Source organism: Typopeltis vanoorti, chromosome 15, assembly GCF_054136105.1.
Source record: "Typopeltis vanoorti isolate ZY-2024b chromosome 15, IOZ_Tvanoo_1.0, whole genome shotgun sequence".
Taxonomy (NCBI): domain Eukaryota; kingdom Metazoa; phylum Arthropoda; class Arachnida; order Uropygi; family Thelyphonidae; genus Typopeltis; species Typopeltis vanoorti.
Genome location: NC_143563.1, coordinates 87,823,478 through 87,849,913, shown reverse-complemented (window position 1 = coordinate 87,849,913; position 26,436 = coordinate 87,823,478). Strand labels below are relative to the sequence as shown.

The 26,436-nt window shown below is 37.9% G+C and overlaps 1 protein-coding gene across 1 annotated transcript in view; it reads left to right on the top strand.

The window, feature by feature from the left end:
* Window positions 1-26,436, top strand: part of LOC150098956 (unconventional myosin-Ib-like) — a 574,946-nt gene that overhangs the window by 324,387 nt on the left and 224,123 nt on the right. Inside the window, exons 14-15 of the mRNA XM_090405778.1 lie at window positions 6,575-6,583; window positions 15,070-15,122. Coding sequence (XP_090261904.1) covers window positions 6,575-6,583; window positions 15,070-15,122 — 62 coding nt within the window. The remainder of the gene's footprint in view (window positions 1-6,574; window positions 6,584-15,069; window positions 15,123-26,436) is intronic.

Genomic DNA, 26,436 nt, shown 5'->3' with positions numbered 1-26,436 from the left:
AACCATGTGAAATCATTTCTTATCATCATCCTCCTTCTTAGCTCAGTACTGTCATATCTGGGTAGCAATCCTACAATTTTTACTCTTTTACATTTCTTTTCACTTCTTCCAACAGGCCTTTCATATCTTCTCTCATGCTATATTTGTGACTACTTAAATTATTAGTACCTACCTGAATCATCATCTCCTTTACTTTTCTGTTTTGCTTTTCAATTACATTTTTCATATTTTTATTGATACTATACAACCAAAGATAGTATTCTCCTAAGTTTATCATAATTTCTAACTTTGTAGATTTAAGATTGATTCACCGAACCATATCACATCTTTTTTCTTAGATTTTAATCTAGTTACCTTGTTATTAATATTATGATTACTAAGTTCAGTACTTTCCTGCCTGTTCTTGTTCTGATCCTTTTTTTATCATGTCTAAGTTTAGTCGAACTTTTTTTACCTTTTCCAATTCTCTGGTCGATTTTCTAATAATTTCTTTTAATCAAGATAATTCTAATGTCAGCTTATCCTCAGATAAATTGCCATCATCATTACAGCAGTATTTTGTTCATCAGGACAAATGCATTCCTCAGTAGTAAGAACTTGAGCTTTAGACACTGCCTTGTGACAATGAGTTTTCAGTGCCATTCTTAAGAGTAGTAAAAACTAATAATATTTCTGCAAATTATGCTGTAGTATAATAATTACACTCAGTCAGTGATATAATAAAAATGTCAATAATATACTAAAAATATACAATTAAATCCAAGAAAACCTTTAATAAATCAACAAAATGACAAATCTTTCAGGAGCTTTCTAACAGCACATCTTTTCACCTGATAACCTCGATACCACATAATAATAATAATAAGCAGACAGCTGAGCAGTTAAAAAAAGTCAGACATTATTAGCACTTTAACTGAACAGTGATTAGCATGAATGAACGGAACTGGAAAAGAATTGCGCTACAATAAAGTGTGAGTACGTTGGATGTCACATCATTAGTAGCAAAATGAAAAACCTGAGACTGAAGTTTGTCTTCAGTTACTTCAGTATTCAGTGGTATCATCACTAGTATTATGAGGAAAAGTAGCAGTGTATTTGAACTGTGCTAATAAGTGTTTTATTCTAAATTATTTTGTGAGCTTATTGTAATAGCATTTTCGTGTCACTGCTCGACTTGGATACAGGAGTTGTCCTCTGGCATTGTGATTTTAATTTTATTAGCTTCAGTTGTTGCTATTTGGTAGTTGACATTACAAAAATGGTCGCAGTAAGAAATTGCATACTGGCTGTGGAGAATAATTCGGAGATTTTTTTCCCAGGATTTTTCGTAATGGATGTGCTGTGAAAATTGTTACATATATGCATCAGAAAATGTGAAATATTTTGGATTATTAGGTGTAATTAGAAGAAGGAGGAAGAAAGCATTACAGTGTGTGAGGTGTGGTGACAGACTGAAAAGTTCGAAAAAAAAAAACACCAGGAGTAATCAGAAAATGGCTAGAAGTGATGGCAACAAACAATAATAATGGAAATGAAGTGCTTAAGCAAAAGTTGATAAAAATAAAGAGTGAAGTTAAATATGGAGGAGGGAATTGACTGCATAAAGAAGCGATTTACTGATATCATTAATAAGAAGCAAGAGTATCAATTGGCTTTGTATGGCGATTCAGTTATTAGAGGTGCAGTGAATAACAAGGTCCATAAAATATATTTTCCAGGTGGTACACTAAAAAAAATGTAATCCTTTGCATGGAAGGAAGGAACAAGCATTACAATTAATGGTAAGTGGGCACAAATGACTTGGATGGTGAGATCAGGAATGTTTATAAGGACCCAAAGAAGTTGTTGCATGAGGTGAAGGATAATAATGTCATTAGGAACTGGTTAGTATGTTTTCTAGATAGGATAATAGTGAAATGAAAAGGAGAGCAATGATAATACATGACAAGATGACTAAATTGTGTCAGGCAAAGGATGTACAATTTGTGAATGCATGGAGTGAATTTGAAAGAAAATTGAAGCAATGGGTTTAGTGTTGGGCGTTTGGGGCTACTGTTTACAAATTTGTTAGATAAGGAAGATTTATATACAATGATATTCTTAGACATTTGATAGGTTACCACATAAGATGGCGTATAAGCTGCAGAAGATGAGATTGGATAATAGATTGGTTAGATGGATTGAAGATTAGTTTTCTTTTTCTGAATGTTTGTGGTTGATGATGCAAAGTGAGTCCAAGGACTCACATGGTAAAGCATTCCTCACCATACATCTTACCATCTACATTACTTAATTCACTATGTCACCTTCTGTTTTATATTATTACTAAAATCAATTAATGCAATCCAATTAAGAAATTGGCTTTAAAATTTTGCTATGTTAACTTGTCCTTTTATTCATGAGCAGTGCAAAGTTTTTAAATGAAATGCTATTATATTGGAGGAAGATTGTGAGATCCAGGTTCTTTTCATGTTTAGTGAGCAATTAGAATAAGCTATTTTAGTCTAATATGAATTGTCTACACTTGATCCTCACCAAATAAAAACATAGATATCTGGACTAATCAATATCTTTTTCACCATAGCAGGAGTCTCTTGGTTATCCTCAGCTTAACTTCGTATAAGGATTTGAACCTTCTGAAATTCATTTCGGAAGTTTCAAATCCCTTTATGCTATTACACCTTCACTTCCACCAATATAGTCTCACCAAATGTATAACTTTCCATCTGTGAATTGCAAAATTTAAAACCTTATATGTACTGCATTTAAACTTTATGCACCTTCCCGACCTATTTAGATCCTTCTGAAGTTCTATTACAACAGTATAAAGAATTCAAGCACAGACCACAGAATTTTGTTTTCCACCAGTAATCTACAAAAGAATCCTTTCTTCAAATAGTGAACTTTTTCATTCACAATGATTTTGATTTTATATTTGTATATATGCATTTTGCTTTTAACACACATGATAATTATTATTTTTAACATCATTCCAGCATTGCTGTGCCTTCCAAAGAGTGTTTGCAACAGGCCCACATTAACCATTATTCATGCAGTATCTGTCATACTTTTCTTTAACAGCCTCTGTTAATGAAAATTTTAACTCAGTCAGTTTTGGCAATACCCTTTAGTTGGAAAGACCTAGGTTTGAATCCCACCTAGGACATGAAGAATCTTGATTAGATCTTATCAGTGATGGTGAGTTAGATGGCCTTATGTTTTTCTCCCAGGTTTTGCATCCCATAAAACAGGCAAACTGGCCATTAGAACACATGCAATTAGCAGACATAACATATTGGCCTCATAGCCTGAAGTGCTTTGGCAATAAATACAGATCAGCCAACCATCCAATCACCTTCTCTTTACTCAGTCAGTGACAGTACATTCACAATTACCTAAAAATTTAGTCGATGCATTCTTGTTCATCACACTCTTACTTAATTTCCAGGGTGCTCCCCACCACTTCTTCTTATTATATTGAAAAATTTTCTTCTGCATCTGTCCTATGAAATCCCTGTAATAACTCATATTTTCTATCATATCTTCCTCATTTCTGCTTATCAAGCAAATTTTTTTCTAACTCAGCAGAACCTTCATTCTATCCTTATAGGCAGTTTCCTACATGATCACTATCTTTGTCTCTCTCCTCTGAATCCGACTCTACTTTCTTACCCCCAATGAAACCTGTACAACCAAATCTGTGCACAGCTAGATGCAATCATATCAATACCCTATAATAGGAATAATGATTTCCTTATTCTTAATCATCAGCATGCTTTTCAACATCTGATCTGTGCTGTTTTTTCCCCACTCTAGGACTGTGCCTCACCCTGAACTGCAAACCTATCAGCTGTCATATCCCAAATTCTTAGTCTTATAGGGTTGTTTGGAAAGTTTGGTAAAAAAAAATAAGTTGAACACATTTTTTTGGAAAAAATTCACCTTTATTTCTCAACATAGTCTCCATTGAGGTCTATACATTTAGTCCAGCGAGTTTTTAATTTTTTCATCCCATCTAAAAAGTAGGATTTGTCAAATTGTGCAAAATAGTCATTGACAGCCTTGATGACATCCTCATTCGATTTTTTTTCCCACTGAGCCAAATTTTTAAGTTTGGGAACAAGAAGTCACATGGGGCCAAGGCCAGAGAATATGGTGGATGTGGAACCAATTCGAACCTCAATTTATGTAGTTTTGCCATTGCAATGGCCGATGTTTAGGATGGTGCATTGCCTTGATGAAAGAGCACTTTTTTTTTTTTTGTGAGCCTATCTTGGCCATTTTTTCTTCAGTTCTTCTTTTAAAAGGTCCAACAATAATGCATAATAGACTCCTGTTACTGTCTTTCCCTTTTCCAAATAGTCTATAATTCCTTGGAAATTCCAAAAAACAGTGACCATCACCTTCCCAGCTGACAAAACAGTCATCGGTTTTTTCGGTGCTCTTTCACCAGGCATTGTCCACTGTTTTGACTGCTGCTTGGACTCAGGTGTGTAGTGGTGGATCCAAGTTTTGTCTACAGTCACAAATTGATTAAAAAAATCCTGTGAATTGCGATTAAACATCACCAAACACTGTGTTGAAATGTCTTTTTTGCATGCGTTTTTAATTGACAGTTGACAATCGTTGCACCCATCGCGCACACAGCTTTTTCATGTACCATTTTTTGTGCAGGATATTATACACCCATTCAGTTGAGATGCCTACAATCTCAGCAATCTCACGCACTTTCACTCAGCAGTCTTCCATAACGATCCCATGGATTTTGTCAATCATTTCCTTTGTAGTGACCTCAGTCAGGCGTCCAAAGCGTGCCTCATCTTCGATGGACTTACGACCACGTTTAAACTCGTTTATCCAAAAATAAATAGTCTTTAATGCTGGTGGGATAATAAAGTAAATGGTGTAACCATTTACTTCATTATCTACTTTACTTTATTTACCATTTTATTTATAAAGTAAATGGTGTAACCATTTACTTTATTATCGTTATTATTTATTATTATTTAGAACTCGGCTTTGATCTACGCAGCCATCCACTTCTACAAATAAGTGTTTTTTGACTGCACAAAACTTGTTTTTCTCCATTTTCATGAAAAAGGCAAATGCAGTCATTTTAAATGTTTGCTAAACAAGAACTATGCGTCGCATGTGGCTAAAATTTTGCCAGGGGTCATGAAAAAGATGATACGTGCTGACACTGGTATGAATGAATGAACTGTGTCACTGTCTATTGGAAATTTACCACTTTTCAAACAACCCTCGCATTAGTTTCTTGCAGTACACTCTCATCAGTGTATTACATATCTTATGTTTACAAACTAAAATGCATAATTCCTCACACTTTGCCACATTGAACTTATAATCATTATCCTTTGTTACAATGTCAGTATATTATACTTAAATTATCAGGATTTCTACATCAGCTTTATTTACTGTTGTCCTCCCCATTTAAAATCATCAGCAGACAACTGGATATTCCCCTCTAATCATCCCTCATGTCATTACTATGGAAATTAAACTGTAATGTCTAACTGCAGACCCCCTAAATCACCACTGATTCACCTTCTCCTTCATTTTGCCTCAACATATACTACTCTTTTAATAACTGTATATCAGCCACACTTATATATGTTGCCAGCTGTATATTCTTCTCGATTTGCTCAAATTATGCAAAAGATTTATGTATAGTGTTATTACAATGTGCCTTTACAAAGTCCATTAATTTTATGGTGTAACCATTTACTTTATCAAACTTAACTGTCACATTATCAAAAGTGAGCAGATTATTACTAAGGCAAGACCCTCCCCCATCACAGAGCTTGTTATCCCACCACTTCCAGAGTGTCATATTTCTGTCTATCAGTTTGTGAATTCTGGACTTAACTTTTCCAATATATCTTAACCATCACTTCTTGGATACTGACCAGTCTATAATTGCTGCCTGTCTTGCAGTCTGGTAACTATATTGTTCTCTTTCTACATTCTTAGGAGTCTTCTAGTGTTGAGACTTAAATTAAACCATGTAGTCATGGGGACACCGGCATTTCTCTTCTGCTTTCTCATAGTATATTGAAAGGTGTCCAATTACTTGAGTGATCTTGATCTCAAGGATAGGAAGAGGATGGGTGCAAATGTGAGAAAGTGATTATAGAAAAGCAAAGCTATGCAGTGCAAAAACAGTGGGAATGATAAGAATACAAATGAAAATCAGAGTCAGGATCAGAGAAACTTGGATGGTCAGAATGAAAGAGAAGTGCACAATAGCAGAGACAGTAAAGAGTGATTGTGTTGATGGGATGGCCTCAAAAAGTGGAGAATTGTTATGGTTGTGTACTAATGTATGGAGTATCAGAAATAAAGGGGCTGAGTTGTAGCATTGATTGAATCAGTATGCCCCAAAATAATTGGCATAAATGAAATTGTTTGACTGAGGACAATATACTGTCAGGAATCAGGACTTGAAATGGTAAGATGTAGAATTTTCCAAAAGGATAGAAAGATGAAGAGAGAGGGGGAATATTGTTAATGGTAGCAGAGGAATGGGTCCTTCAAGAGTCGAAGTGGAAAATAGCAGTAGGTGGTGTGAAGATTTTGAAGCTGCTTGGTGTGAAGTTGAAATCAATAGAATAGTATATCTAATAGGATGCTGTCATAGGCCAGGGAATGTTGAGAGTATTGATTGTGAAATATTTAAACAAATTAGTTGGGCAAGTAAAAGGAAGATGATCCTAATGGGAGATTTTAATTATAGGAATGTGGATTGGAAAGAAGAGATAGTGTATAGTAACAAAGAGAGTGAATTTGTTCAGTTTCTGCAGAATAACTATCTGAAGCAGCATGTGATGGAAGCAACACGAGGTTTATCGGTGTTAGACTTGGTGATATCCTCGCAGAATGTGGTTATGAATGCGGTATCAACACTGCCACCTGGTGTTGAAAGTGATCATGAGGTATTGGTTTGGACGGTAGTTAAACAGGGAGAAGTTGTTATCAAGAAGGTCTATATGCAGAACTATAAGGTGGGTGATTATCAGAAGCTCTGTAGTCAACTAGCATCAATACATTGGGTTGATGAATTGTATAGAAAAGATGTTAACAGTACATGGGAAATGATAACACAGTATCTAACACAAGCAACACATAACTGTATACCAAGAGTTAAGTGAATAAATAGAGTAGGAGTGAGATGAATGAATGGTGAAATCAAGTAAGCAGTTACAAAAGAAGTTTTTATGGAGGAAGCACAAGACAGTTCGCAGTGAACAGATGCATGAAGAATATAAAGTGCACGCCAGAAATGTGGCAGCCATGGTTAGAAAAGAAAAAGTAGAATATGAGAGGAGATTAGCCAGTCAGTTTAAAGCTAATCTGAGGGATTTTTTCTGCTATGTGGCAAGCAAAAACAGCAATAATTATGGAAGATTGATGCTGGCAGATGGTTATGATAACAGAGTAACCATAGCAAATGATATAGTGGAATTATTTAATGAACACTAAATCAGTGTATATCATAGTGGCATGAATGATGCTGTGCAGATAAAAATGAGGAGAATTAAAGTTAAAAGAGTCGGAGGTGTATCAAATGATGCTCAGGTTAGTTGTTAATAAGGCTGTGGGAATGGATAACAAAAGAGATAGCCATGCCCTTGTCCTTGTTATTTAATGAGAGTCTTGCAGTGGGTAAAGCTAGCGCCTCCGTAGCGCAGTTGGAAGAACAACGGTACATTGCACCCTTCGATTGGAACAGGCCTGAGTTTGATTCTCGTCGCGATGGGAGGAATCTTTATCTGGATGATTTCAATTGAAAGTGATTTAGCCGATCTCATACGGAGGTAGCAGGATTTTTTCTCCCGTAAACTCGGGTTTTTCATCCCTTATACAGACAAATCAGCCCTTCAGAACACGCGCAATTTACAGACAAAAAATACTAGCTGTGGTAGTGGTGGAGGTGGGCGGTAGATGCTGTTGATGGAGATGATTCGTAGTAGAGGTTCGGTGTAGTAGTTGAGACAGTTGTAGGTGTCCTCCCGCGATGAGTATTCGGACTCCTTGGAGGTGTCACGAATAATAATAATAAAAAAAAAAGTTCCTAAGGCAGGAAAGAAGGCAAAATAATGGTAGTTCGAGAACAGAAGTGTCCAGTTATAGACAGGTCTTCTCTGCATCTGCAGTCATGATCAAATTGGTGGAAAAAATGGTTAAAAATAGAATACAGCATTGGATTGATGAACATAAGATTCTCTATTATGGATAGCATGGATCTGTGAAGGGCAGGTCTTGTTTTAGCAATCTCTTATGTTTTATGATAAGGTGATGAATGTGGTGAATAAAGGAGAATCATATACAGTGATATTCTTGGACTTTGCAAAAGCATTCGATAGATTACGACATGATAAGTTGGCATACAAGCTGCAAAGGATAGGAATGTAATATTATTATTATTATCCCGGGAAACTCCAAGAAGTCGACGGGAGGCCCTAACATTCTGTCAAGAAGAACTATTCGACATTCACACAGTATCTATCATACCTTGCCTTGAACTCATTCACGGTCGTAGCACCCACAACAGACTCAGGTAGCTTATTCCACTCATTCACCACTCTCCAAGTAAAAAAATCTAACTCTAACACCCTTGTTAACCACATTCTTACCCAGCTTCCATGCATGGCCCCTAGTTCTCCCACCACCAGTCCTATTTTCAAAAATATCTTCTGGATTAATCTTACAGAAACCCCTTCAGTAATTTGAATCTCTCAATCATATCATCCCTTTTCCGCCTATCGACCAATTTTTGCAACCCACAAATCTTCAACCTATTCTCATAAGGTTCATTCCACAGACCTGCTATCATCTTGGTCACTCGTCTCTGGATCTACTCCACTTCCTCCCCATCATGAAGAAACCCTGGTGCCTATAACTGGGCACAGTAGTCCAGATGGGGTCTTATCAAGACTCAATACAGAGGAACAATAACTTGTTTGTCTCTGCACGTTAAAGTATTTTTCAGAAGCTAAGTGATTTGATGAGCTGATTTAGCCACTTTTGCAATGTGCCCCCCTAAACTTCAATTCCCTATCCACCAACACTCCCAAATCCCTGGCCTCATCAATCTCCTGGAGTACGGTTCCACCAATGTGATATACTGCTGCTATTCTTTTCACCCCAAAATGCATAACCTTACACTTTGCCACATTAAATAGACATCCATTTTTCCTAGCCCAGTCCTCCAAACTATCCAAATCATCCTGTAAAATTTTGACATCCTGTGCACTCACAATTGCTCTACCCAACTTTGCATCATCAGCAAACAAGCGAAAACTTCCTCTCAGATCCTTTCCTATATCATTGATGAACAAATTGAAAAGTAGTGGTCCAAGAACAGAGCCCTGCGGCACTCCACTAGTCAAAAGACGTCTTTTTGACTCCACTCCTGAATAAACCACTCTCTGGTATCTCTCCTTCAACCACCCTTCTATCCATCTCACCAAACCTATATCCATCCCCATCTGCTCCAGTTTACTGATTAGAGTTCCATGTGGTATCCTGTCAAAGACCTTGGCAAGGTCCAGTAGAATCACTGTAAATCCATTACCCTTATCAAGTTCAGCCGTCACTGTGCTATAAAACATGAGCAAGTTACTGAGGCATGATTTCCCCTTCACAAAACCATGTTGTCCCCCATACAATATCCCATTTTCATCTATCCAATCCTGTATTCTTTTCTTGACTAATTTCTCTACGACCTTGACAACGATTCCTGATATGCTAATTGATCGGTAATTTACAACAGCAGTCTTGGAACCACCTTTATGCAGTGGAACTATTTTCCCCTCTTTCAGGACTAACCCAGACCCGAGACTCAAATTAAACAAAATGGTTAAGGGTACTGACAATTCTTTAGCCGCTTCTCGTACGACATGAGCTGGTATACCATCCAATCCCACAGCTGTATTGACATTGAGGTTATGCAATAGACTACTCACCTCCACTTCATTCACCACAATTCCCATATAATCTACTGGTTTATTCGTTTCTGCAATGTCACCACCTGGATGTATTCTTGCAAAGTGCTCACTCAGTAACTCAACTATCTCAACTGATTCAGTTACCTCCCTACCATCGGCATTCTTTAAAATCATTCTGCCATGTAGATTTTTCCTTTTACTTGCTACATATCTAAAAAACTGTTTAGGATTCTCTTTAGCCTGCATGGCCAATGTTCTTTCGTAATCCTTTTGCTTTTCTTATCACACTCGTCACCCTTCTGGCCTGCGCTTTATACCGTTCATGTGCCTGCCGGTCACCTTTCTCCTTAAATTCCCTCCATAGTTGTTCTTTTTTTGCAGCTCAAGCTTAATGGTGTTATTCATCCATTTATCCCCTACTTGATTTATTATTCAGACTCTAGGTATACAGTTAGCCATTGTTTCATGCAAACACTTCTTAACTGCCTCCCATGCACTATCAACTTCTAGACCTTGCAGTTGTACATGCCATGGCACTGAACCAATCAAACTCCTAAGCTTGTCATACTTTCCAGCCCGATAATTCCACATGTTCCCTATCTTAATTGTAAATTTCACACCTTTAGCCACCTCCCAAGTGAAGACCCTATGATCACTCTCACCAACTGGTGGCAATATGGTCATATTTGTTACAGCCAAATCATCAGATGTAATTACTAGGTCAAGCACTCTCTGACCCCTAGTATTTTCCATTACATACTGTCGCAGATAGTTATCCCTAATAACCGCATAAAATCCAAATCCTTCCTCCCGTGTGTCCTCTCCCCACTCCAATCAATGCGACCATAGTTGAAATCTCCCATAATAATTACCCTCCTTCCACTCATTTCTTCTATTTGCTTGTGCATATTATCTCCACCATCTTTTCCATCACCTGGTCTATAGCAGCACCCAATTGTATATTTTGTTCTGCTGCCACAATCTCACACCAAATGGCCTCATCAAATATGCTCTCTTCTCTATCCTGCAATTCAACTTCTATTCTCCTTGGCTGCAGCTCATCAGCTATCATCAACAATACTCCTCCCCTCATTTTATTCTCTCTGTCATTCCTGAACACACTATACCCATCACATTCAATCCCACTAGTTATATCATCTACAGTCCGCCATGATTCACTAATGCCAACAACCTGTGGTCTGGAAGTGCCAACCATGGCCCAAAACTCTTCCTTCTTGTTCCTAATACTCCTAGTATTAATGAACATGAATTTAAGACCCCCCATTAGCCCATCCCTACCTTGATGCCTTATATGAACTATCCCATTCTGATTTGTTGTCCTTATTCGCTCGGGCATATTATACTCATTCATATATTCAACTGCCTCCCTAAAGTCTGTATATCTACTTCCCCCCCCCTTAATAAATCTAGTTTCCCTGATTTTGTACATCCACTACATTCAGCAACACTTTTTCAAGTCTCCTTTGAATGGATACACCGTATCCATTCAAATGCAAGCCATCCATCTTATATAGATCATGGCTTATATAATCATGGCTATATAACAGTTTTTTGTAAACTAGAACATCATTATCATCATCAAATTCCTAACATGTACCCTCATGGGGGGGGGGTACAGGATATGATAGTTCTACATGAAAAATTTACAGCATTACTAACTTCCTATCTACAATTTTCCTCCAGATCAGTCTATTACTTGTCAAGATTCCAATATTATCATTATCAGATCTTATATTTCTATCGTCTAAGGTGCATTGTACCATATAAATCCACCTATATCTTGGTCTGCCTCCGGTTCGTTTTCCTGCCAACCTGGCAGAGAACACTTGTTTTGCTAATCTTTCCTCGCCCATTCTGTTTAAGTGACCATACCACCTGAGATTAGCTCTGCTAACGCATTCCTGGATGCCGACAATGTCAAGTTCTTTTCTAATATCTTCGTTTTTAATATGATATTGCCATTGATGCCATCTGTTCACGCCTCTAATCTTTCTCAGGAGACTCTCATATCTGCGGTCTCTAGTCTTTGGTCAAGTGTTTTACTTCTGACCCAGCTCTCAGATCCATAAGTTAAAACTGGTTTGAACACTGTCTTGTATACAGCTAATTTAGTGTTCCGACTAATTTCTCTCTTATTCCATATGAATTTATTCAATTGACTTCCTACCATACCAGCTTTGTTGATTCTGTTGTTTATTTCCATATTTAATTTACCATCTTCACTAAAAATTGTGCCTAAGTAGCTGAAATGTTTACTTGTTCCACAGGTCCCCCGTTCACAACACAGTTGACATTTTCAACAATTCTTCCTATTTTCATTGTCTTTGTCTTTTTAATGCTGACCTTCATATCATATCTATTACAACAGTTATTCAATTTAGTCAGGGAATCTTGCAAACTTGTAGCAGATTTATTGAGAAGTATAACATCGTCCACATAAAGCAAAGAGCTGAGATTAACATCTCCAATTCTGATATCATGTTTAATACCACTTTCCTTCATAATGTGATCCATATAGATAATGAATAACAGAGGGATAATGTACATCCTTATTTTCTCACACCAGATTTAACATTAAACCATCTTCCTGTACTTCCTTCAATTCTAACTGCTGACTTACAACTCAAATAAAGACTAAGAATTGCTTGATATGATGCCCCATTGACACCATATAACTGTAGTGTATTGAATAGCTTCTCTCTTGGCACCTTGTCATATGCCTTTCATCAAACAAAACTTAAATACAGATCTTTGTTATATTCCCATGCTTTCTCAACTATCTGCCATAAAGTGAAAATCTGATCCTAACAGTGGATCTATTTGGCCTGAATCCAGCTTGTTCTTCACCAAGCTTTTCTTCCACAATTCTTCTCAACCGTTTCTCAAGTATACTTGCATAGATCTTGCCAGGAACACTCAGTAGGGAAATACCTCTGTAATTCTCACATTCAGTTTTATTTCCCTTTTTATATATGGTCACTATTAGAGCTCTATTCCAATCATTGGGAATTCGCCCCTCTGTTCAGGCTTTCTGAACTATGCAGTGCAGCCCCTGTAAGACTTTTATACCACCATACTTCAGCATTTCTGGTCGAATATCATCTACTCCTGCTGCCTTTCCACATTTCAAGCCTTTGATGGCTTTTTCTTCTTCGAGCATGGATATGTGTTCCTGACTGTATGCCTGTTGAGTTTTTTTTACCACTGTGCTATCACTGCTTGTTTCATTTAGCAATTTTTCGAAGTAATTACTCCATACTTCAAGAATATCTTTTTCTCCTGTTTTCATGTCACCTTTATCATCTCTGACTCGTTTTACAGCACTCTTTCCTCCATTTCTAAGCTTTTTCACAACCTCCAGAATATCTTACCACTTTCTTGATATTTATTTTCTATGTTCTTGCCAAAGTCCTCCCATGACTTTTGTTTAGCTAGTTTTACACAGTGTTTAGCATTCTTGCATTTGTCTCTGTATATTCTCTAAGAACACAAGCTGACTTATTGACAGGAACTTTTGATATGCTTTCTTCTTTTCCTTCACTGGCTCTTTAACTTCCTGTGTCCACCAGAGTCCTGATTTTTCTATCCTTGCAGGCAACCTCACCACATGCCTCTCTGGCTGAATCAATCAGGGTTTTCTTCAAGGCTTGCCACTGAATCTCCAAGGTTTGGTTCCTGCTCTCAAACTCTTTCATTTTTTCTTCAATAATCTTTGTGTATGTTAGTCTACAGTTCACATCTGAGAGATGCTCCACTTTTATTCGCTTTAAAACTTTCTTACATGTTATTCTTTTCAATATGAAATTCAATTTTATCCTGCTCAAGACTAAATAGTGGTCACTTCCAATTTCAAATCCTCTCTACACTCTGGTGTCCTGCACCAGGGAGAAAACATCACTATCAACAATAACATAGTCAATGAGACTTTTCTTATTCCTTGCCTCTTCTCTCCATGTGAATTTGTGCACATTTTTATGTTGGATCATGGTGTTAATAATAACCAGTCCATGTCCTGAGCAGAAATCCAACAGGTATTTGCCATTATTATTAGCTTTGCTCTTTTCTCCAAATTTTCCCAAAATATTTTTGCATGTCTGACAATCATTTCCTACTCTGCTATTTAGATCCCCAACAAGGACCAACTTTTCCTATTTCATTCTGTCAGTTGCTTTTTCTAAAGCATCAAAAAATTCCTCCACTTCTACCTTAGTAGAACCTTCTGTGGGACCATATGCACAAATAAGTCGCATTGTCCAGTTCCCCATTCTCATATTTGCCCACATCACTCTACTTGAGACTGCCTGTCATTCAAGAAGATTAGCCTCGTATTTTGTGTTGAATACTCCTTCTTTTCCTTGATTGTCATTGCCTGAATATAACAGTTGGTATTTATTGCTCAGAAAGATCTCACCAGTTTTTGTCTTTTTTGTTTCAGTCACTCCTATTATGTTGATCTGGTACTTATCTAATTCCTCAGCTAGCTCCATTTCTTTGCCATTCAGGCTTCTTATGTTGATAGTACTGATCTATAACTCTGGTGATGTTGAGTCAGGATGTGTTTTCAGATTAACTAGAACATGTAATTTAATTTGCTAGCCTGGTTGTCTGAATGGTTAGTGCACTCACTTCAACGAACAGATTGCAGAATCGAATCCTGTCATGAGTATGGATGTTTGTGATTGTCTTTAGGTGGAGATGAATTTCATCACCTGGTGTGAGATCACTGCCCCACTTATTGGAGGCCTGAAGTAGCTTGAAAAAGTTCCATGTTTGGTCTTTAGAGTATGGTTCCTGAACTATATAAAAATAAAACAAAAATTAAAAAAAAAAAAAAAAAAAATATATATATATATATATAAAAATTGATTAAAAAAAAATCCTTAGCCCACTCGTGGTATAAATGTACTATAGGTTTACTAATAAGCTTTTGAGGGTGGGAATCACTTTAAAAAAAAAAAAATCAAATACTGGTTTTTTGAAAATGTATTACTGAAAAAATAAGTTTTATCTGTTTCTACTTTTATAATTTTTGGGAATTATTAAATGAATGATTGTTACATATTGCAGGCAAAAAGACTAGGAAAAAGAAAATCTATGGGGTTACTGGATATCTATGGTTTTGAGGTTTTTGAGGTATGTATTTTGTCTTCACTCAGTTTCTGCCTTCTCTTTAATTTGCTAGACACAGTGGTCTATCATGGCCAAGAAACATGTTGTCATTCAAGCTATTTAATGCTGTTATACAAAAAACCAACATTTCTTCTTTGAAACTCAGGTTACTAGCTAACCACAGACTCTGCTTCATTTGAAAAGACTTTCTTGAGATTCATCACATCTTCTGGGATTCAAGACTTTTAGTGTAATATACTGAAATCAGGGACCAATTGCCTTGCTGGGGGGTCTTGCATCTAAAGATGAATGATATTTCATCTTGTCTGGTTGACTGAGTGGTTAGCATAGCTACTCTCCAACCAACAGGCTGCAGGTTTAAATCCTGCCATAGGCATGGATGTATGTGATTGTCTTTAAGTGGGAGATGACTTTCATTACGTGGAGTGTGTGTGAGACTGCCGCACTTATTGGAGATCTGAAGTGGCTTGAAAAAGTTCCATGTTTGGTCTCTATAGCAGGGTTTCCAGAGTATGTAAAATTAAATTTTAAAAATACTAAAAATCCAGTCATCCCTTGAATTACATCCGTTCTTCAAAGATATGTCCATGATCCCAATATGGGAATAAATAACACGTAAAGTAAAAAAAGGTTTCTATTTAGCAAGAATGCATCTTGCGCAGTGGCAACAGCGCATTCAGCAGCAATCTTCCTTGACAATCGGCATGTGTCTTTAACAGTTTCTCTGTTGATTTTGTGTTTGAGAAATAAGTTATTTCTGTATTATCGTTAAATATTTTGTGCAACATGGTCCCTACACGCCCAATCAAAAACCTCAGTGAAGAATCACTGAAAAAAGAGGTGAGCAATTGATCTTGAAATGAAGTTGCAAGTTATAAAACAACATGAAGCTGGTAAGCTCGTCAGTATGATCACATATGAATTCGGATAGTCTCATTCTACAGTGATGGCCATTTTGAAAAATAAGGAAAAAATCATACTGGCTGTGAGAGGATCTGCTTCCATTAAATTGACGATAGTGAAGAAGCAATGACAAGGTCTTATTGTAATATGGGAAAGCTACTTGCATCATGGATAGAGGGCCTGAACCAAAAGCACATATCCCTTAGCACTATGACCATAACCTAAGTCTCTTCAACATATTGAAGGAGAAAGCAGGACCGATGATGACTACGAATTCAACGCTTCTTTCAGTTGGTTCATGAGGTTAAATTTTTGTGCTGCGTAATGTTAAACTGTATGGTGAATCTGCAAGTGCCGATGAGAAGGCTGCCAAGGAGTTTGTGGAAAAATTGGATAAAATTATTATGGAGGAAAATTATTTGCCACAGCAAATATTTAATATGGATGAGACTCCTTGTTTTGGAAAAAAAAAAATGCCTGAGCAGACATTCATCCACAAAAAGCTAAAATCTATATCTGGTTTCAAAGCTCCTAAAGACTGTATTATGATTCTGTTAGGGGGGGGGGGTAATGTGGCTGGATATAAACTGAAACCATTTGTGATATGGCACAGTGAGAATCCACTAGCCTTTAAAAACATTAGCAAGCATGCCCTTCCAGTTCATTATCAGAACAATAAGTCATGGATGACTCAAATATTGTTTGAGGATGCCTTAATCAATTGTTATGTGAGTGAAATGGAAAGCTATTAGAATTTATTAGTTCTAGATAATGCTCCAGGTCATCTGCCTTACATGGATGATCTTCACCCAAGATCAAGGTCATGTTTTCCCTCCAAACACTATTTCCTTGATCCAACTGATGGATCAGGTTGTTCTTGCAGTGTTTAAGGCTTATTATCTATGGAAAACTTTTTCACAAGCCATTTCTGCCACTGAAGGAAATGATCAGGCTCTAATGCATTTCTGGAAAGCATTCAATATTTATCATGCTATTAAAAATATTACTGTGGCTTGGGACGAAGTGATCTCTCAGTATATGAGTGGCATATGGAAAAAGACATTAAAAAGGTTTGTGTGCAATTTTGGAAGTTTTGAAAAAAATGAAGACCTTAGTAAATTGAGGGAAGAAATAGTGGGCCTAGCAAACAATCTGAATCTCGAAGTGAATGATGACAATATAGTTCAACTCATAGAAAGTGCCCCTGAATAGTTGAACCAACGAAGAACAATGTTTTGCAGAAGAGAAAGAATGAGAAAATGAAGAAGGAAAAGAGAAACATGAGAAAATGAAGAAGGAAAAGAGAAACAAGAGAAAATGAAGAAGGAAAAGAGAAACAAGAAGAGGTAGTTAAAAAGTTCGTAGTTAAGGGGCTTGCAGAAATGTTCTCAGCAGTTAGCGATGTTCTCAAAATGGCTGAAGACATGGACCCCAATGTTGAACATTTCTTATTAGTAGAAAGGACAGTACATGATGCATTTGCTTGCTGTATACAAATTTATGATGAAAAGAAGAGGAATAAGCAAAGCACATTGGACCCATCATACAAAAAAAAAAGTTACACCAGAAGAGCTTCAGCTAGTTCCTTTACATAGGGAACGTAATGAAGATGTGATTTTGGGGAAGATTTGGGCAATTATTATCCTATTTTATAGTGGCAGTAGCATACAGTACAGTTTTATAAGGTTTAAAAATTAAAATGACAGTATGCTTATTACGGTTAAGTCCTTAACCCCTATAACTCTGTTGATTTAATGTATCGACTTATGTCCTGCCAGATGGAACAGAACCCTGATGTAAGTTGAGGGATGACTGCATATATATATATTTAGAAAATTAATATTTACTGACTAGAACCCGAGAAAGTATAACACAAAAAAAAATTTTTTTAATGAATCGCGACTAGTTTCATCGGTATCCCGATGAAACTAGTCATGAGTAAGAAATAACACAGAACTTATAAAACTATCAAGGTAAAAAACCTGAACTTTTCAGCTTAATAAAAAGAAGAATATCAACAGTATTTGAATTGGTGACCACACACTTTTGTTAGCGTGAGTTGAATGTGAGAGACAGCTGATTTTAGAGCGCCAGTATTGGATTACTGCACTATGGGAATCAGGTAAACTGTAGTCAGATTGTTGTTCATGTGTGAAGGGTCCAGAACTATTTCTTTGGATTCTACAATTCATCTTTCAAATTCATCATTGCATATATATAAATTGGTCGTGCGGTCCCAATCAGTTTGGTGTTGACGTCCTTCTAGGTTAGAGTTCATGGAGAAAAGGGTGCTCGATCGTGTTCTTTTGTAGGAGATGTCACCTCTATGTTCCTCAAGATGTAGTGAAATAGATTTATCTGTCTGACCAAAATAAGGATGACCACAGTCGCACATAACTTTATAAACACCTGGGTTGTGCAGTCCCAATCAACACCAAATTGATTGGGACTGCACGACCAATTTATATATATTCAATGATGAATTTTAAAGACGAATTGTAGAATCCAAAGAAATAGTTCTGGACCCTTTACACATGATCAACAATCTGAGCTACGGTTTACCTGATTCCCATAGCGCAGTAATCCAGTACTGGTGCTCTAAAATCAGCTGTCTCTCACATTCAAGTCACGCTAACAATAGCATGCAGTCACCAATTCAAATATGACTGTTGCTATTCTTCTTCTTTTTATTAAGCTGAGAAGTCCATGTTTTTTACATTGTTAGTTTCATAAGTTTTGTGTTATTTCTTACTCACCTGAAGAAATCAGGACACCGATGAAACTAGTCGTGATTCATTAAAGTTTTTTTTGTGTTATACTTTCTCAGGTTCTAGTCAGTAAATATTAATTTTCTAAATATATACATCCCCGAGTCAATTCTAACAACAATATATATATATATATATATATATATATATATATAAAATTGATACAAAAATAGGGAAAAAAATCCTTAGCCCATCCATGGTATGAAATGTAGTATAGGTTTGTAAATAACCTTTTGTGGGTGGGAATAACAAAAAAAAAAAAAATAGTATGGCTAGAAGTTTTTCATGTACTCTGTATATGAAAAAATTCAAATGAATTATTATATATCCTTCATACTAATGATTGTATAAAATAATGAATATAAATAACTTCAGCTGACAAAAATCATAATGAATTATTTTAACATTTGTACAAAATGAAAAAGATCTTTGTTTATAAAATTAAAAGATAACTGTCAATATTATTATTACATGACACCCCCCCCCCCCCCAAGGAGTCCAAAGACTCCTCGAGGGAGGGCACCTACTGCGCAACTCCCCGTCTCCACCACTCAGTCCACCAACTACACCGAGCTGTAACTACCATCATAACTACACCAATGCCATCTACTGCCTACCACTCTAATATTTTGTTGTTTCCTTTATTTATATATCCTGGGATGCTTTACTTATATATATATATATATATATATATATATCCAGGTGTTGCTGCTGCAGTGTAATATTCTTGGCAATTAATTTTGCACGTTCCCCTTTTAATACTCTAGCTTCCTACCTTCTGAATTCTATACTCCTACCCAAGAGCAATGGAAATATTTATGTAGATTTTATGACTGCGCCATCCATGCCTCGATATGGTGCAAGAAATACAGTACTTCCAGTAGGTTATTAAATCTTTCACAACAAAATCTCTTTATCGGCCCCAAGTTATCAATTTGCTTTGCAGTCCTGGCCCTTTTCTCACTTACTATTTATATCAACATTTTCTGCTTCGATTCGATTTTTATTTAAGATCAATGCATTGCAATTAAAAATAAGATTAGGCAAAAACTTTGTTTAAAATGCAACAAAGGATTTAATAGTCAACAAACAAGCATATATTTTACACTATAAAACAGAGGGTGATCCTCTGTAATTCTCAAAAAAAAAAAACCTCTAAAAACAAACTCTCATATATCTCTACCTCAATTAATAAAAGGCATTCATGTTACCTATCTAGCTTAAAGAAATATCATTAACATCTTAATACTTGAATAATCGTCGTTAAGGATATGTTACAATTAATATAACATATTAACATAGGTGTTGCTACAGACCCAGGAGCACAGAGGATGGGGACCAGGAGATGTTTAGACAGCTAAGTTTGGCAAGTGCAAGAAGAATGATTGTTATGGGAGATTTTAACTTCAGTAGTATAAATTGGAGAGAGGTAGATGCATGTAGCAATAGGGGAATGGAATTTCTAGAATTCTTGAGGGACAAATGTCTTAGGCAACATGTAACAGAGGGAACAAGAGGTTCAAAAATTTTGGATTTGGTTATAGCATCAGAAGAGTTGATAATAACTGAGTTGACGTCTCTCCCACCAGTTGGAGAGAGTGACCATATGGTGTTGACTTGGAAAATGAATAGACATGCAGGAGTATCAAAGAGACGGGAACTTATGTGGAATTATAAGGCAGGTGATTATAATAGTCTTAGACGTCAACTTCGGGAAGTTTCATGGAGGGAGGAATTGGAAGGCCGGGATATCACCAGTGCGTGGGAAATTGTGAAAGAATATTTGTTATCAGCAATGGTAAGTTGTATACCACGAGTGAAGAAGAGGACGCAATTTGGAGTAAAGTGGATGACAAACAATATTAAACAGGAATTGCATGCGAAAAAGAGGCTATGGAAGAGATATAAGGAGATAGGTGAAGAGATGCATGAGGAATATAAGACACAGGCCAGAAGAGTGACTAGTGTGGTAAGGAAAGTGAAACTGGAATATGAGAGGAGATTGGCCCTAAGATCCAAAGAAAATCCTAGGGAATTTTTTAGCTATGTGGCCAGTAGGAGGAGAAATGACTGTGGAAGAATGATAATGTGGGATAAAAATGGGAATAGAGTGACTGATGCAGAGGACATAGTGGAATTGTTCAATGAACACTTTATTGGAGTATTTCATCCTAGAGGAGTCAGTTTTAATGCTAGAGGGATAGGACTGGTACGAGGTCTGGAGGTACAGGAGGAGAGTGTGTTGCAGATACTGAGTACTCTGGATGACAGTAAAGCTGTGGGACTGGATGGTATTTCGCCACGAGTTTTGAGAGAATGTGCTAGGGAATTGACAGTACCTTTAACGTGGCTTTTCAATGAAAGTCTGGCTTTGGCAAAGGTGCCCAGGGAATGGAAGGAAGGTAAGATAGTGCCATTGCATAAGGGTGGTAACAGACTGGAAGTGTCTAATTATAGGCCAGTCTGTGTGTCATCAGTAGTTGTTAAGATCTTGGAGAAAGTAGTGAGGGACCGTGTACAGCATTGGGCAGATGAGGGTAATGTTATCTGTGAGAATCAACATGGATTTGTGAAAGGACGCTCTTGTTTTAGCAATATGCTAGCCTTTTATAATAAAGTTACAAGAACATTAGATGAGGGAAAGGCATATACTGCAATTTTCTTAGACTTGGCGAAGGCATTTGACAGGGTGCCACATGATAAGCTGATATTTAAGTTGCAGCACATGGGTCTGGATGTCAGATTGGTCAACTGGATTCAGGATTGGCTGTCTGATAGGTATCAGAGAGTTGTGTATGGTGGAGCAGTTTCCAGGAGGCAGAGGGTTACAAGTGGGGTCCCATAGGGCACAGTACTACGACCTATATTATTTAACCTTTATATCAATGACATAGCCAGTGGATTGCAGGGGGATATTCAGTTGTTTGCAGATGATGCGAAGCTGGGAAGGATTATTAGTAATAGTGCAGATGTGGTAGCCCTGCAAGAGGATTTAAATAAGCTAGATAGATGGGCAAATGAATGGGGTATCTGTTTAATGCAGCAAAATCTAATGTCTTGAGGTTTGGGAAACATCGATGGGATGCTGCATACTCTATGGGAGGAGTTATACTGGAGGAAGTAGGGGAGACAAGAGATCTGGGGTTGATGATTGATAGAAACCTGAAGTTTAGGGGACATATTGCAAAGGTGGTGAAGGTAACACAGAGGATTGCTGCTATTATGAGAAGGACACTGACCTGCAGAGATAAGAGGGTTATCATTCCGTTGTATAAGTCTCTGATCAGACCACACTTGGACTATTGTTCTCAGATTTGGTCTCCAGGATTTGAAGGGGATAAATTAACTGTGGAAAGGATACAAAGACGGATGACAAAGATGGTTTTAGGACTGTACAAGGATAGTTACGAGGATCGGCTGAGGGAATGTGGACTGCAGAGTTTGGTGGATAGAAGAAGGCGAGGTGATATGATTGAGACTTTTAAACTGTTGAGAGGTGGTTACAGGGTTGACACTGGGGAGTTCTTTCGCTTGGTTGATCAGCGGGAAGGAGTGATGACAAGAGGCCATCCCTGGACGTTACGAAAGGAAACTGTGAGCAAGAGGGTAAGGAGTGGTTTCTTTGTGTGGAGGGTGGTTGAGCCGTGGAATGCATTGCCTGATGGAGTGGTGGGAGTGAGAACGGTCAGTGAGTTTAAAGAGTGGTATGATGGACTTTGTGTTTCTCAGGGGGGGACCTCCCCTCAGTGAGTCTTGACAGACTTTATGTCTTAGGAAGGACCTCCCTCGAGAGTCTTTTGACTCCTTGGAGGCCTGAATAATAATAATAATATTGTTAACTTAGTTAAGAAAAATCATACAAAATTATATACAGGTGTTAGATAAAAATCATAACCAAAATATTTCCTAGGAATTAGCTATACTCATTCTTAGATGCAATCATCAAAATCCAGACAGAACAAATCTCTAAAAGTTATTCTGGCTATTAATGTCCCCTCTTACATGCATTTTTCCAGTTCTACAACCTATTCTTATAGCATCACACAGTCTAAATAAAACCAACATTTAAATCACATAGGCTGTCTTCTGTTGGGTTGCACTCTCCAATTCCGTTGGCTGCGACTTCCTATGTTTCCTTTTCTTCGTCTCGGGTTTTGGATTTCTCCTCCTTCAAGTCCTTTGGGATATCGGCCATTCATCAGGTTGACTCGTGTGATGTGGGTGACGATTCATCGGCGTGTTAATACATTGGTGAAGGGTCGTGAATTGTCAGGGACTTCACGGACTTATATAAGCGAAACGGCTCATAGATAAGTTCGGCTGCTCCTCAGCTGTTTTGTCCCCTGGTCATCTACACTTCTGGGCTAAATGACGGCTCGCGGCATGGCTTCCCTCTTTTGGCTTCCTCCTTGATACGTCAAGACTTCACCCCAAGGCTTTCTATCACATCGTCTCCTCGTATGCTCGTTTCTTCTCTGTGAAAAAAACGTCCTGTGTCTCTGGAAGTCCCATCTTATATTCCATCAGTTCTGAGACCTTGCTTGCACTTATGCAAACCCCTTACGTTGTCATATGATTCCTGGTTTCTGTAACCTTCGACAAGCCCTTTCTTCCTCATCTTCGTGTTCTAATCTCATTAAGTCAGCCAGCGGAACATCCGTTTTGAATTTTTGCCGCCCCCTTTTTGCATCGACCTTGAGGTCACTTAGGCTTGAACTCGTATGCAAAATTTCACATGGCATTTCGACTGTAGGGCGTTTCCCTTAGCCTTGAAGGTTTTACATCTTTTGTTCAAAGAGATAGCTAATTCCCATTGGGCTGTACATATGTTACATGCAATACAAAATGTTAAGAGAAAAGACCATTTGCAGGTGTTTTGGGTTCTGCCTAACTGTAAAAACTCGATGTGTTCGTTATACAAAGTTTATTCTTGTTGCATCAAATTTTTACAATAGCCCACCCTTCCTAAAAAAAAATTTTTCATACATTGAAATGTGGATGACAATTTTTTTTTATCGACGTGTTTTGATAAAAAAGGTCGCGGATTGAAGTTTCTCTGGGGAGGGTAGTAGCTAGTCTTCTCCAACTCTTCTAGATCTCAAGAAATATCTGGTTTGATGGAATTTTCTTTCTCCTGCATTCATCACGTTGCTGCCCCCTTCCTCTGGGATGTCATGGGATCTTTCTGATTCTTCATCATTCAGTTCTGGATACTTGCATCCGCGATATCATGTGGTCTCTTCCTCCAGGGCAGGATTTTCGAACAACCCCTATGAAAATCTGTTTTTATGGTATCTAGTATTTCCTCCACGGTGATCTATTTTTCCCTCCTCTCTCTCTCTCTCTCTCTCTCTCTCTTTCAACCGGGTGGGGTGGGGAGTGTGACTCTCCTTCCTATGATTCTCCCCCCCCCCAACAGACTAGTTTTAATTTTATACGGCCTTAGTCGATCAGAATGCACTGTTACTATTCTGTTTTGATCTTTCTGATCCTGAATTTTATAGGTCACGGGGGAAAGTTTTTCTATGATCACAAATGGTCCTGATGCTCTCTTTCCGAATTTTCCTCCTTTGTGTTTGATGGCAGTTCTGGTTTTTTGAGCACTGTTACTGCTGGATTCAGCGATGATCTCATATGCCAGCTTATTTTTCTCAACCAGTGCATTCAAATACTCGTCAATGTCTGAAAACCCCGTGTCAGCATTGGCATGCCTCAATTCATTTGGAAACCTCGGTTCAAATCCGTACAATACGACAGCAGGAGACTCCTTGATTGCTGAATGAATAGTCGTCTTGCATGCGAATAAGGTGTGGGATAAGTAGGAGTCCTAGTTAGAAGCTTGACTATCAACCAGTTTTGCGAGAGTGTGCTTCAGCGTCTTGTTCAGCCTCTCGCACATCCCATTTCCTTATGGGTGATAAGGGGTGGTGAATAATTTCTTAACTTTAAGCAGTTTACACAACTGTAACATAATCTCTTCAGTGAAATCTGCTCCCTGATCTGATAGAAGTGTTTAAGAGTCCCATACCTAGAAATTATTAACTTAAGGAACTTCGTTGCTACGGTCTTTGCTGTCTGGTCCTTCATCGCTGTTGCTTCAGGAAACCTAGAGAACATATCCATAGCTAAGACGAGTATATATTTGTTCCCCTTCTGCATAGTGGAGAGGGGTCTGACTGTGTCAATTGCCACAGGTTGAAAGGGTTTGACAGGAACACGGAAAAGTTGCAGCGTAGCCTTTTCCCCCAAATGTGGATCTAGTTTGATATATGTGGCTAGAGGAAACATATGCAGTCACATCATTTCTCATTCCCTTCCAAATGTATCTCTCATTGATTCTGTGTCATGTTCTATCGATCCCTTGGTGACCAGCCAAATCCGAATCATGAAATGTATAAAGTATCCATGGTATCATGGCGAATGGGGCCGCCAGTATCCCCTCTCTCCATCTACCTCCTATCACTTGTCTGAAGAGAAGTAATCCTTCTTCATTCATGTGCAGGGTTCTGAGAAACGAGAATTCTTCTGGAGGGTGCTCCCCACCCTTTATTTTATCATAGATGCTTCCCCAACTAGGATCTCTCTTCTGGGCTTCTATTATTAGGGGCTTCTCCCAGTTTTTGATGCTGGGGGGGGGGGGTTGCCTTTGATTTACTCAATCCTATTAATACATATTGCATCACTAGCATTCTCTATGGGGTTCCTCTCCTCACTATCAGAGCCTAAGGACCTGGACAGGTAGTCTGCTACCACATTTTTCTTTCCTGGAATATACTTAATGTCTAAGGTGTACTCCTGCAACTCGAGTGTCCATCTACTTATTCTTTGATTTTTGTCCCTCATAGAAGCCATGAAGGATAGTGGTTGATGATCCGACCTTAGGACAACATGCTGTCCCATCAGTAATTGTTTAAGTTTTCGTAGAGAGAAAACAATTGCCAGTGCTTCCTTTTCGATAACCGAATAGTTTATTTCTGATGATGACAGATTCCTACTGATGAAGGCTATGGAACGGTAATCCTCCCCCTCCTGTTCCAATATGGAGGCAATTCTGTCATGAGAGGTGTCTGCTGATTAAAAAAAAAAAAAAATGTTTCTCTAAATCGTGGGTAGGCGAGGACAGGGGATCTTGTTAAGGCAAGATTCAGAGAATCATACGCATCTTGCCCCCCCCCCCCCCACTACTCATTCTTAGATGCAATCATCAAAATCCAGACAGAACAAATCTCTAAAAGTTATTCTGGCTATTAATGTCCCTCTTACATGCATTTTTCCAGTTCTACAACCTATTCTTATAACGTCACACAGTCTAAATAAAACCAGTATTTAACTCACATGGGCTGTCTTCTGTTGAGTGTTGCACTCTCCAATTCCGTTGGCTGCAACTTCCTATGTTTCCTTTTCTTCGTCTCAGGTTTTGGATTTCTCCTCCTTCAAGTCCTTGGGATACCAGCCATTCATCAGGTTGGCTCGCGGGATGTGGGTGACGATTCATCAGCGTGTTAATACACTGGTGAAGGATCGTGAATTGTCAGGGCCTTCACGGACTTAGGTAAGCAGAACGGCTGCTCCTCAGCTGTTTCGTCCCCTGGTCATCTACGCTTCTGGGCTAAATGATGGCTCGCAGCATAGCTTCCCTCCTTTGG